At 49.3% G+C, this 12697-nt stretch overlaps 6 protein-coding genes across 6 annotated transcripts; 5 read left to right on the top strand and 1 right to left on the bottom strand.

The window, feature by feature from the left end:
• Nucleotides 1-187: 187 nt before the first annotated feature.
• A1O5_00777 (uncharacterized protein) lies at nucleotides 188-1950 on the top strand (the record flags this gene model as incomplete). Its single annotated transcript, XM_007741396.1, has 6 exons — nucleotides 188-200; nucleotides 250-412; nucleotides 474-558; nucleotides 634-1261; nucleotides 1334-1431; nucleotides 1519-1950. The coding sequence occupies 6 exons, from the start codon at nucleotides 188-190 to the stop codon at nucleotides 1948-1950; spliced, it is 1419 nt and encodes a 472-aa protein (XP_007739586.1).
• A 1526-nt stretch (nucleotides 1951-3476) lies between these two features.
• Nucleotides 3477-4292, top strand: A1O5_00776 (uncharacterized protein; the record flags this gene model as incomplete). The annotated part of the gene is made up of 1 exon (XM_007741395.1): nucleotides 3477-4292. The coding sequence occupies one exon, from the start codon at nucleotides 3477-3479 to the stop codon at nucleotides 4290-4292; it is 816 nt and encodes a 271-aa protein (XP_007739585.1).
• Nucleotides 4293-4777: 485 nt separating this feature from the next.
• A1O5_00775 (uncharacterized protein) lies at nucleotides 4778-5896 on the top strand (the record flags this gene model as incomplete). Its single annotated transcript, XM_007741394.1, has 1 exon — nucleotides 4778-5896. One exon carries the CDS (start codon nucleotides 4778-4780, stop codon nucleotides 5894-5896), a length of 1119 nt encoding a protein of 372 aa, XP_007739584.1.
• Nucleotides 5897-6380: 484 nt separating this feature from the next.
• A1O5_00774 (uncharacterized protein) lies at nucleotides 6381-6982 on the top strand (the record flags this gene model as incomplete). The annotated part of the gene is made up of 2 exons (XM_007741393.1): nucleotides 6381-6444; nucleotides 6540-6982. 2 exons carry the CDS (start codon nucleotides 6381-6383, stop codon nucleotides 6980-6982), a joined length of 507 nt encoding a protein of 168 aa, XP_007739583.1.
• A 905-nt stretch (nucleotides 6983-7887) lies between these two features.
• Nucleotides 7888-10050, top strand: A1O5_00773 (uncharacterized protein; the record flags this gene model as incomplete). The annotated part of the gene is made up of 8 exons (XM_007741392.1): nucleotides 7888-8170; nucleotides 8223-8410; nucleotides 8460-8604; nucleotides 8656-8898; nucleotides 8948-9019; nucleotides 9068-9249; nucleotides 9304-9607; nucleotides 9668-10050. 8 exons carry the CDS (start codon nucleotides 7888-7890, stop codon nucleotides 10048-10050), a joined length of 1800 nt encoding a protein of 599 aa, XP_007739582.1.
• A 338-nt stretch (nucleotides 10051-10388) lies between these two features.
• A1O5_00772 (uncharacterized protein) lies at nucleotides 10389-12311 on the bottom strand (the record flags this gene model as incomplete). Its single annotated transcript, XM_007741391.1, has 1 exon — nucleotides 10389-12311. The coding sequence occupies one exon, from the start codon at nucleotides 12309-12311 to the stop codon at nucleotides 10389-10391; it is 1923 nt and encodes a 640-aa protein (XP_007739581.1).
• Nucleotides 12312-12697: the final 386 nt, after the last annotated feature.

Raw genomic sequence — 12697 nt, 5'->3', positions numbered from 1 at the left:
TGCGATCCTTGTTATCTGGTTACGGAACTATGGCATGAGGCCCAAGGACTATCCCTCAGGTACTTCGCTTTACCATGTATTGAAAAAAAAAAACAAGCTTGACGATTTTTGAGGGCCCCCGACGGTCCCAATCTTTGGGAACCTTTTCCAGATGCCGACAGAAAAGCTACATGAAGGGCTTGCAAAAATGTCCACACAGTGTATGTTTCTGCTATTTTGCGTAATTATGCCAGAATTAACGTTCAAAAGATGGCCCCATCATGGGTTTAAAGCTTGGTGACATGAATGTCATTGTCCTCAACTCCTATACAACGGTCAAAGATCTCTACGACAAACGAAGCAGTATCTACTCGAATCGTGTGGATAACTACTTGCGTAATTTCGGGTATGGCTTAATGATATCCAATCGAGAGTAAGATTGTTTCTGCCTCATGATGTTCCTCCGAAGCCAGCAGACTAACAGACCTCAAAAGTAACGATGATGTTTGGCGTCGCCAGCGGAAAATGTATCACACTGCTTTGACGAGTACTGCGGCTACCCGGTACTTACCCTACCAAGTGCGTTCTCTTTGTTATTTAAACTTAACTCTCCACCTCTATGAACTAAAGGCATGGCACTCACATGTGATGAAGCAATTTGAATCGAAGCAACTACTTTGGGACTTGTTGAACAAACCATACGACAGTTATGATGCTCTCAAGCGCTACACAACTAGTACAGGATCAACTATCACTTACGGCTGGCGGGTTAACAGCCCGGATAATCCTTATGTGACTCGCCTTTTCGAATGGATTGATTCCTACACCTTGGTCGGAATCGCGACACAAGTCACAGAATTCTTCCCCTTTCTCAGGCCAATTGTGAAACATACACCCAAATTTTTGAACAAGCTGAATAAGGAGCTTTCGAGGCTCACTATAATGGAAAGAGACCTCTGGTTGGATCTGCTGCGCGAAGCAAAGTCCAAGATCGACCGAGGGAAGCTTAATCCTTGCTTCGCTGGCGACATGCTCACAAATCAAGACAAAGACGGACTTAACGAGATGGAGATGGCGTTCAATGCAGGCCATGCTTGGGCCGGGGCTTCAGACACAACATTCAACACTCTGCATGGCTTTGTGAAAGCAATGATCTTGTATCCTGAGGTTCAGGAAAAAGCCCATCAGGAATTAGACCAGGTGGTTACCGAGCGGCTACCGGAATGGGAAGACAGAGACAGATTGCCCTATGTTAGGGCTATCGTAAAGGAGAGTTTGAGATGTAAGTTGAGTCTATAAAAAGTGGGATCCTTGGATCAAAGAAACACACGAACTGACTCTTGGGACTGCGCAGGGTGTCCAACCGCGGTCCTTGGAATTCCGCATGCTGCTGCACGTGATGACGAGTACAAGGGATACAAGATTCCCAAAGGGGCGTCCATCGTTCAAAATGTAAGTTCCTAAATGTCCCTTGAGGATTCGACAAGACTATTGGGTTGAGAGATCGCCCTTATTGACCAAAACCCCCCTCCTTCCCAGATATGGGGCATCAATAATGACCCAGTCCGCTATCCCAACCCTCGGAAGTTCGACCCAACCAGATATATTCACGACGCGATGCTCTCACAAGAGTCTGCAGCCCAAGGTGACCCTGCACTTCGTGACCATTTTACCTTTGGCTCTGGTCGCAGAATCTGCCCAGGTATGCAGGTTGCAGACCGCAGTCTATTCATTGTCATTTCACGAATCCTTTGGGCTTTCGATATTGACAGGGTCGACAATGAGATCATTGACAACGATGCTATGACATCTGGTCTGGTCGCGGGACCGATGCCTTACAAATCGAAGTTTGTCCCTCGAGCCGAAAAGCGAGCTCAATTGATCACAGCTACGTGGAAGGAGGCTGAAGGCTGGCTGGATGAAGACAGAAACTATAGCCAGGAGTGGTATCAGAAGGAATTCCGGAAGTAGTGACGGCGACGAGCCATGTCGATTTCAAGGACCTGTAGAAATTGCCGTCAAGCTACCCAGCTCGCGTCGAACGGCATTGTCAGTCAGACAGCAGAACCCCCCAAATGGATTACATATGTAGCTTACTCTAGTACAGTGGTCAAGGAGAGTAAAAGCAAGCGGTTTTGGCGAAGTAAATTTTAGCGCTTACATGTCCAATTGACTGAAAAAGGTCATGTATTGAGTAATTTGAGTTCTTGAGAGTTTTACGCTCGCAAGAAGGCTACAAACATTCTTCTCTTCTGTTGGCCTCCTGAATCGTGATAAACAAGGTCACAGCTCTTGGTACAGTGGTGAACAAGACGGTCGGCCCATGGAGAAAGCTAAGTGATTCCATGGTGGCCGGAGAAAATTACTTCCACCGAGTTGTCCGCGGAACTCGCTCCTCTACAAATTCCGATTGGCGGAGCCCGAACCCCAGAGATATTGTCACTGGTCAGTAGGACATGAAAGCCTCCCCCTTGGAACCATATCAGCTTAGAAAAGCTACGGTTTTGCTTGCTTCATCCTAGCCCAGGAACAAGTGATAATGGCATCAAATGGAAATAATATCACTCTCTCAGTCACCATCTTCGCATTTGTCACCCGAAGCGAAGACCTAACGACAGAAGAATTCCAGAAATACTGGGTCGAGAAACATGGTCCCTTAGTAGGAGAATTTCTTTCCAAAATGGGAATCTTGAGTTACCGGCAGGTATGTTCATCTGCACCATTTACCAAAGACCACCATCTACCGAGTCATTCCAGTCAAATCCCTCTGGTCGCCGATATACCCAGTGTAACCCGGCCGCCCATGGCTGAATTTGTTTATAATTCTAGACGAGCAACATGTCAGCTCACGATCATTGATGGCTTTAATGATCTGCTTCAAAGTTGAGGATCGGTTTTCTGACGGAAATTGTGCTTTAGTTTCACATAGACCCTGCCACTAGTCCACACGGTTACGATGGAATTGTGCAACTGGAGCTCCCATCAATGGCGACCTGGGAGAAGGTGTCGACCGACAAATTTTACCAAGAGGTGATAGTACCAGATGAAAGGAGATTCTTTCAAGCCAGCAAGATAGTCATGAGCGTTGGGCGGAATTACTCTGTCATCGAAGGAGGGAACTATCTGCTTGATAAGCCATCAGAGTCACGAGTTAGTGGTTCGTAGAAAGTAACTGTTCCGTCTACGAGGGTCCGGGACATGTCCAATAAATTCTCCAGGTGGATTTTATATGTTATGGCTCGACCACTAATTTTTGATCCCAAAAAGGAGCAGCCAGATAAGGAGTGCGTTGGGAACCAAACCCCCGAGCGGAGTGCCATTTGCCTCTTCCGAGCCTTAATATGAAAGGCCACCCAGCGTAAATACTAAAACCTACTTTAGCTTGTCATGAGCTTGCCTCTGTATACGTTTACTTCTTCACAATCCAAGCTCGCAAAATCAAACGACTTTGGACCGGAATCCTCAACGTGAAAAGCACAACAGAAACTACGCAAAACATGCTGGATCCACTTCGCTCAGCGCGACCACCAACGGTCATGGACATGCCATACAACGAAACCCTCCTATTTACCATATCTACATTCGTGCCTTATGTCGGCTGCATCCTCGTCGCTCTATACCAACTGATACTCAGACACAAGCCTACATTTATCCTCTTTGTCTTGGGGGGTTCATTATGCGTTGTCCTGGACCCTTTGATCAACGCTCTAGGGTGTTGCTATTTTGCAAGGACAGATTTGGTCTTGTACGTACATAACGGTCGACCGATCCCGTTGTTTATGTTGGCTTCCTACGGCACATTCAACGGTGGTTTCGGGTATTGGTGGTTCACCAAGTTCCAAGACAAGAAATCCCCCATGACCCCCCAAGGCTTGTGGAAGCTATGGGCTTTCGCATACATATCCAATCTAGCCTTGGAGTTTCCAGTCAATCAATGGGGTCTCCAGTCCTATTTCGGTTTCCAGCCGTTCAAGGTGCTCGGGATGCCATTATGGTTCCCGGCTGTAAACTCTACGATGCCGATTGTTGCAGCCTCCCTGGTCAATGTCCTGTGTGAAAGATCTTTGAGAGGTTGGAAGAAACTTGCCATCATCTTGATCATCCCGTCTGCTGATATTCTTGCAAATGGGGCAATGGCGTGGCCGGTCTGGATCGCCCTTGCATTGGATAAGGGATACTACGTTTCCTACCTGATGGGAGTTATCACCTTTATTCTTGTGGTTATTTCTCTTGTGCTCATGGGCCTACAGTTCGACAGTTGTCACGGCGAGGTGAGGGAGGGCAAAAAAAGAGCGAACGGCAAACTCAAATGAAGATAGCTTAGTCGGGATCAACTGTGCGATTTACCTGTCAGTGGACAAGAGTGTCCTTACGCGTTCTGAAACTCCGCAATAGAAGCAATTCATTTTGGCGGAAGGGGGGTCCATAGAATGGTGAAGCACTAGGGAGGCCTTGTACATTGTCTGATATAGATTCAGAACTGCAATCATCCCCTTTCGTGTAGAGGTAGAACTAGCTACAGTGTGGTCTCCAGCTTGCGCTAAAATCTTGTCATGCTGCAGTTAACGAAACCAAGAAACCGAATACGTGTGTTCCGGACATCTTTTGATAGTGAACCAAGTTCTTGTGGTTTATTGGTCCTGAAAATTGACCTGATCATGCCGGCAGCCTTCCCTATCCGAGTTCCGGCGCACTGATGGCTAGGAATCTATTTGAGGGTCTTCTGACCCGATTCTCTGCATCCGGTCTCCTATGTGTTGTCTCGGATATCTATCTGTTTACTCTGTCACATCCCGAAATGACTGAGCGGACGACTCCGTACAAGATCGCTATCTTCGGTCCTGGAGATGCTGGTTGCATCGTCATTCGCGAGGCAACACGCCTACCTGAGTTCCAGGTAGTCGGCGCGCTTGTGTTTTCAGAAAAGAAAGGGGGCATTGACATTGGTACATTGGCCGGTACCGAAAAACCTATTGGGGTCAAGACTACTGGCGATTTCGACGAGTTCCTCAAGATTGATTGTGACGTGGTGGTCCACACTGCGCTTGATGCCCCCTTCTTAAACCCATTGGCAGACTTTGTCAGGCTGCTAGAGGCGGGTAAGAATGTTGTGACAAGCCACCCATACAGTTACCTACCAGCACGAGACCCAGCATTCGGAGAGGCAATTAAGAGTGCCTGTAAAAAGGGCAAGGCGACGTTTTATGCTACCGGTTTGAACCCGGATTTAATGACTCAGCGCGTTGTTCCTCTTCTGACTGGGTTGTCCAACGACATTACGCGCATTCAGCTTGAGGAGTATTTTAATTGCCAGGACCAATCTAATGCTAGTAATCTCCAAGTCATTGGCATTGGTGGAGCAATCTCAGAGACAATCGATGACAACAGCCCGGCCATATGGTACCAGAAACACTATAATTACCAGATGATCTATCACGTCTGCCGAGAATTTGGTGTCAAGATCGATCGAATCGAGGCTGTTAAAGAGTGCATACCAGCTCCGGAAGACGTTGTACGACCTGTTCTAACAGTTAAGAAAGGTCAAACTGCTCTTATTTCGTATACCTCAACTGGCTACGTCGACAATGAACCATTCATCAGCATAAAGATTACCTACTTCTTTGGCCAAGCCATGAAACCGGTACACCTCGATCAAGACAATGTCTATATCATCACCATTGAAGGCAGACCGTCTTCCCGCACTGTCCTGAGTCTGAGGCCGTCGTATCTAACCGACACTCAATCCATCAAGGGCGAGCCTGCGGCTCCTGCGTATGTGACCTTTGCGGTGGCACTGCTTCAAGCCGTGCCGATGGTAGCGGAGGCGCCTCAGGGGTTCAAATCGCCTGATGTGCCTCCAGTGCATTGGAAGAAAGACCAAAGAAACCATGTGGCTTCATGTTACCAAGAGATCTAGAGGGTGGCTTCAAGATGGCGACCAGAGAAGTTGTATGATTTAGTATCATTCTATTCCACGATCTACTTGGTCTCTCTATGGGAAAATGGGGTCCATAATCTCGCACGCTCTCTTAATACATCTTGCGCAGTTTGCTCCACCATTGGGCACGATCATGTGCTAGGTCACGATATTACCTCCTTCTTACTCGACACTGCCAATGCCGCCGGTATAGAATTTCGAAGCCGTCCACATTGGTACCTGCGCGGTCTTCTGCGGCCAGGTTTGTTCCGGGTCCGACAACAGTCGGGCACCAATAGGTGATGCTAGCTCGCGCACCGAATTCTGAAGTAGAGGTTGAGACATAACAGAAAAACTGCCTGGTTACAGGGACAAATATATCAACAAGCTAGTCTACGTTGACTTCATTATCCCCAGCCTCATTAGCTTGACGAAAAATATGACAGCAGCACCCCCGAAGCTCACTCACTCCTTCCCCCTCACCATGACGGGATCGGCTGGCTTTCCACACGTTGAAACAGAATACTCTGATCTCTGTCTTGCTCATGGTGCGTGCTATCCGCCGCCTCGTCTTCAGAAGTTCTGAGAGTCTTGCACCTGGTAATAATATCAAGCGTCAGTTTACTGCTAACGGTGTGAATAGTATCGGAGGGCACCCTGGAATTACCGGACGGACAGCACGTCGCGAAAGTTGTGACAGCTTCAGACTGCATGAGAATTAAAGGAAACATTATCTCCATCGACGCGCGTGCTAGTGCGCTATCTGACGATGGTTCGCTAAATTTGGAGTTTGCTTACACTGGAAAGATGCATGTGACTCCGGATGTTGTCAAGACCTTTTCCTGGGTAGAAAAATGCGAAGTGAACTTTGGCAAGTTGTACTGCTACACGGTTCCCAGGATCTTCAGTCGGAGCGAGCAGTATGCCTGGGTGAACGATACCGTTCGCGGCGCAGGGGAAAATTGGAGTCGGAAAAGAAGGGAAGGTCACTATTTCATATCAAATATTCAAGGCCAGTTGAGTCAAAGGAGCCGTCTATCCTTGACAGGAGGCGCATTTGAAATCAATGCAACAGTTGAAGACTAAATGTGTTTGTTCCTTTTTTTGCTTCGGATTTCTAGGCAGCTCTAAATGTGATCCGGTGTCGTGTTAGACAGAGTCCTTAATTCTTAAAAGAAAAGAAAAGAAAAGAAAAGATTCATCCTTGCTTCAACCTAGATAGAGAAGCGTTGATGATTTGAGGAAGAGAACTAGTACTACTGTCACATAGGACGAATCGTAAATCCCGACTTGCAACAGGCACGGTAAAGGTTGAACGCCAGCTCCTGCATAGAGGAGATCTTGCTACGAGCGAGGTTAACAAGTTGATGAGGACGGAAACAAAAGTAATGGTCATACTAAGATTTCCACGCAAGGGACATATTCACAATGATCCCATTCTCACTTCGGACAACATGGCAATGTATTCTCTGTCCACTCTTCAAGTTTCCATCCGTATAGGAGATTATGAATCTATGACCGTCAAGGTGTGCTTGTCTCCGGCGGTCGCTGCTGGCGGGGTGAGGAAACATCCTTCCAGGAAAGCCTGAGGCGCTACAGGCTCCGGGACGGAAAATGGGATCGGTGCTTACGGATTCGGTTGTTACGAAACCGGGACGACATGATTATATCGTCCGATCCTGTAGAAGTAAGAATATGGTCGTAACAAGGCGTTAGGAGAGGGTTGCTATGGCCTTGGCCCTTCCTTAAAAGGTAGTGAGTGACAAAGAGCAGCCGATGCATTGTTTTCCAGATCGGGGGCGGGCCATTTGACTGGAGTTCTCCCGGAGGTAGTCTGATTTTATAAACCGGGGCCATCCTGGTGCGATTCGGCTGCGAGTTTGTCCTGACATTACCTGGTGTCTTACTGATCGTGCCAGACATGGACGCAAATACTGATCAATTCAAAACACCGCGTGACCGGGCTGAGGAAAAGAGCGAGGATATTCAACATGCCTCCCAGCTCGGGCATTCCCGAGTCCAAGTTGAACATCGAGAGGACGGCTCTGATAGCGACTCCATTGCGGAGGAGGCCATGGGAGCCGAATCTTCTGACGCATTGGGACGCCACTACTTCCGACACTGGCGCATTGTTGGGTCGATGCTGGTCAACGATCCCCGACGACCGCTTGATTGTGGCTAATGAGCAACAGGCAATGGTGCTCAGTTATGCCGTCGGTTTCTGGGCCTATGTTATGCCTTCGTTCTCTCTGTCGGTCATTGAGGCGGATCTTGGTATGTGGGTTCTACCCTGTCGCAGCTTCATGTCTCTAACAGAGAAACGAAGGCAAGAGTGAAAACACCATCTGGATCATTCTCTCCTTGACCGCGTGCCAGACTGTCTCCTTCACGGTCGTCGGTCGCCTGTCTGATTTGTTCGGCCGCCGTTGGTATCAGATCATCTTCGGTACCATCGCTTTCATCGGATATATTGTGGCAAGTCGAGCTAAGACAATCAACACGCTGATCGGAGCTGTATGTGTTTCACGAATCAGTTCTTTTATGGCCGACTTACCCGAACTAGGGAGTACTCATTGGATTTGGTTCGGCGACCCAAACTCACTGTGCAGCCATCGGTGGAGAGCTTCTACCAAACAAATATCGCTACCTGTACTTTGGTGCGGTCGCGTTCTTCTTCGGTCCTGCATCCGCCATCGCGCCCGGCATTGGTACGTGAAAGGTAGTATTTTCGTCGGCCCAGAAGCTGATGGAATCCCTAGCGCTCAGTTTGGCCACGCACACCTCCCAAGGCTGGCGGTCAATCTACTACCTTCTAGCCAGCTTGACCTTCGCCGCGGTCAGCTTGTTCGTCATCTGCTACCATCCACCCAAATTCGACCAGCTGCATACCAGACATACTAAATGGCAGTTCATTAAGTCTTTGGATTATATCGGCTTGATTCTGTTTTGCGGAGGGGTTGTGCCTTTTCTCTTCGGTATTTCCTGGGGCGGCCAAAGATATCGTACGCACACTCCTTTCACGCCGAAGAATTCTATACTAACTGCTGGTAGCTTGGCATTCTGGTAAAGTTATTGCAACTATCGTGGTTGGGGCCGTAGTGCTGATCATATTCGTCTTTTGGGGTATGACTCTTGTCTACAACATTCGGACATGGCACTGACAAGTTGAAGAATATTTCGGAAAGCCGGCACTACCTCTCCTGCCTCTCCGCCTCTTCAGGAGCCGGAATTTCGTCTGCCTGCTCGCATGCTCATGTCTCGGTTCAATGGTGTTCTATGCATTGAGTATCCTTTACCCGGAGCAGCTATCAATTGTTTTCGGCAAATCACCAAGCCAGACCGGGTGGTACAGTGTAGGTGGAATCTGAATTGGGGAGTTTTTTTTTTAGATTCTAACTCTCGAACAGTGCACAATCACTGCCGGTGTGCTTGCCGGTCAGGGCATCGCTGGGTTCACGGTGAAACTCTTCCGACACATCAAGTGGCAGCTTTTCATCTCCTGTGCCATTTTCACTTCTTTTGTGGGTGCCTGCGCTGCTGCAAGCTTGACTGTTGATATGGCGGCGGCCTTCAGTTTCTTCGTTGGCCTAGGCATTGGATACATGGAAATCATTACCATTGGTGGGGCACCTCTGATGGTCGACGCCAAAGATTTCGGAATTGCTATTGGCGCTCTGTTCAGCATCCGCACATGCTTCTCTACAATATCAGGTCAGTATAATTGAAACGGCCCTCCCAAAAGTTCTGTTGGGCTGAAGTTGGATTCCCCAGACGCGATTTATGTTACGATTCTCAACACCAAGGTGGCCTCAAACTTACCCAAGTATGTCGTTCCTGCAGCCCTGAAGGCTGGCCTGAGCCAAAAGGCCGCCATCGAGCTGGTGGAGGTAATTGCTGCGGGTGATCAATCAGCGCTTGCCAAAATCCCCGGCATCACCCCTCGGATCATCCAAGCCGCAACTGTTGCGGCTCACACTGCCTTCTTCAAGTCATTTCAAGTAGTCTATTACACGTCTATCGCTTTCGGCGTATGCGCTGTTATAGCATCATTGTTGGTGAAGAACAAGTCGCTGGAGGATGCCATGACTGACAGGGTGGAGCGAAAGATGCAAGGCATCAAGATTGAGCAGGAGATCAAGGTGGTGGCAGCCTGACTTTTGCCGCAAGAGCGATCACATTAGGAGCAGAGAAGGGGACGGGGAATAAGAGGTGGTCGATGTGCGCCGACATAGTATCCAGGCGTGATTGGGCAAATGTTCAACGACTGGGTCGTGTAACGAGCCTGCCTGCATGTGCCACAAGATCGACGGCTATGGACAGCCGCAGTATCTTTCTGAAATGGCTATATTTGTTATATCGCAAGCGGATTCGTCTGTGGACCAAACGAGTTTACCGAGACAATCGATCTGTCGGCCGGGTGTATTTTCAATGAATGGAGCTCTATCCGGGCATTTGTGATAGGAGGACAAGCTTAATAGCCGCTTCCACAAATTTAAAGCTTTTCTGAAAGTTGTTCTGGAGCCGAGGCTGTACGAATAGCAGCAGCCTGGCCAGCTCGACGGCCGCTGAAGATAGCATCGGCCAACGCCATTCCACTTACGAATCCTCCAGAACAAACACCGATCGCTGCTCTGCCAGCGGCGTAAAGTCCCTCGACAACGCTGCCGTCTTCGCGCTTCACATTGCCAGTCTGCTCGTCCACCACTAGGCCGCCCATCGTGATTGACTGGGCCGGATTGAATTTGTTCCCCAGAGACACATTGACGGCGTAAAACGGTCCGTTCACCACCGGTTTGAAGATGTCCTTCATCTTGCCCAGCTTGTCTGCTTGGCCCGAGATGCTGGCCTTGTTATACCCTTCAATCTGCTCTCTCAAACCCTGAGGAGGCACTTTGATCTTTTTAGCAAGCTTCTCTAAAGATCGAGCTCGTCGAGTTCCGCCAAAGCAGATATTAATGAGGGCTGGTGCGCCCCAGAGCAAGAAATTTCCGCCCGTGAAAAAAGACTTGTACACCCCGTACCAGAAGTCCCTAGACTCGAGAATCAGATATCCCTTCCCATCAGGCTGGTTGAGCATTTCCGTGCCAATGAACATGGCGTATGCTCCTTCGTTGATGAACCGTTTGCCATGTGCATTCACCAACACTCCATTGGCATATATGTTGGGTGGGACCATCGTCCTTGCAACACTGATCTTGTCCAATAGCGACGTCACTCCTCCGACCGATGCTCCCAACGCAAGGCCATCCCCGTTGTCGCTAATCGAACCTAGCGGTAACGTCTTTTCGTAGTGTTTCGCCAGAACGGGGCGGTAGTGTTGAACGACCGACAAGCTTCGATTGTAGCCACCAGTGCACAAAATGACGCCGTGTCGAGCCCGTATAAGTTTGCTCTCAGCGGCCCTCGATTCCAGGTTTGTCGCTTCCTCTATAGCTCTCTTGGACCGGTTAGCATTGAATGGTATCCATGGGTGCACGGTCTTGAACAAGTCGTCGTGTCGTTTCCACAGATTCCGAGGAACTGTTTGCATTTCTGCACCAATCACCCGATTGTTGCGATCGACAACAAGCCGTGTCACTTTCGTATGGCGCAGGAACCTAACAGCGGCCTTTTCAGCGGCGTCGTGGAGGGTCTTATAAAGCTTGGAGCCTCCAAAACCTTTGCCTGCAGCCATGTGTCCCCGAGGAGCGGGTTTAGCTCTCCGCGCATAGGAGGGCATAGCCTCGTTACCCGAATAGTATATCTTGTATGGCGAAGGAGGAAACGCCGTCTTCTCTAGAAACACTTGACCGCCATAAGGAAGGCCATGCTTGACTACCCAATCGAGGTTGCTGGCACTGTCCTGACAAAATTTTCGCAGCGTTTCCGGTTGGACCGGACAACCCTCAAGGCTTAGGTACTTGAACATCTCCTCAGCTGAGTCGTCCACTCCATTTTGGCGCTGTGCTTCTGTGTCTCCTGCGTAAATGACTCCGCCACTGAAGAATGTAGCACCACCGCTCCCAAATCGATCGACCGCTATCGCCTGTGCACCAGACTCGCGGGCTTGAATTGCAGCAGCGGCACCAGCGGCACCGAATCCGACAACCAGAACGTCAGTACTCTCTGCCCATTCCGCTGCTTCGACATCGTCGACAATCAAAGAGGGAGGTACTTCCAAGCCCGGTGGCAGGTCATCTTTGTGGAAAGGAGCAATGCCGTGGTATGCTCCCCGCCCTGGAGATAAAGTCGCCCAACTAATCCTACTTGTGGTAACGCCTCGCTGATTCGTCGTTACGAGTTGCCGGATACTGCGTCGTTTGTCGCTCCTGTACAGGACAGTCTGCAATGTATCCTCGCCTGACAGTACACAGCGTCCCTGTTTGTGGATCCTCTGCTTGGTCAAAATACCGCGAGCATGGAATTTGGGCGACATCATAGAAGGAAAGGGGCTCGCACTGATAGTGATTTGTCCGCTAGAGCAAGAAAAGATTGTCAGTTCGCTGAGAGAAAACATGCACAATCCTAGCCAGACAGTGAAGGGACAATAGCTACCCCTGTACTCCGGCCTGAACAAACACAAAAAAACATTGGTGGAGACCAATCCGGGGTGGAAGACGACAATCCTATTGGATGTCGGAGCTCGGAGGATACCTGGGGGTGTCGCCCCACTGACTGGAGTAAGCAGCCTTCCGAAGCAGGTACATAGAGATTGATTTGTATGCGAACGGGTCAGCGGCATGGTTGAGACGGAAAAGAATTCGCCATGGAATATGCAACGCGGGGATTCTGAGATGAGAGATTCGACGATTGCCACGCTAC

This window comes from Cladophialophora psammophila, assembly GCF_000585535.1.
Source record: "Cladophialophora psammophila CBS 110553 chromosome Unknown aczJe-supercont1.1, whole genome shotgun sequence".
NCBI lineage: Eukaryota > Fungi > Ascomycota > Eurotiomycetes > Chaetothyriales > Herpotrichiellaceae > Cladophialophora > Cladophialophora psammophila.
The sequence above is the reverse complement of the archived record's forward strand: the minus strand, read 5'-3'. Positions and strand labels throughout refer to the sequence as shown.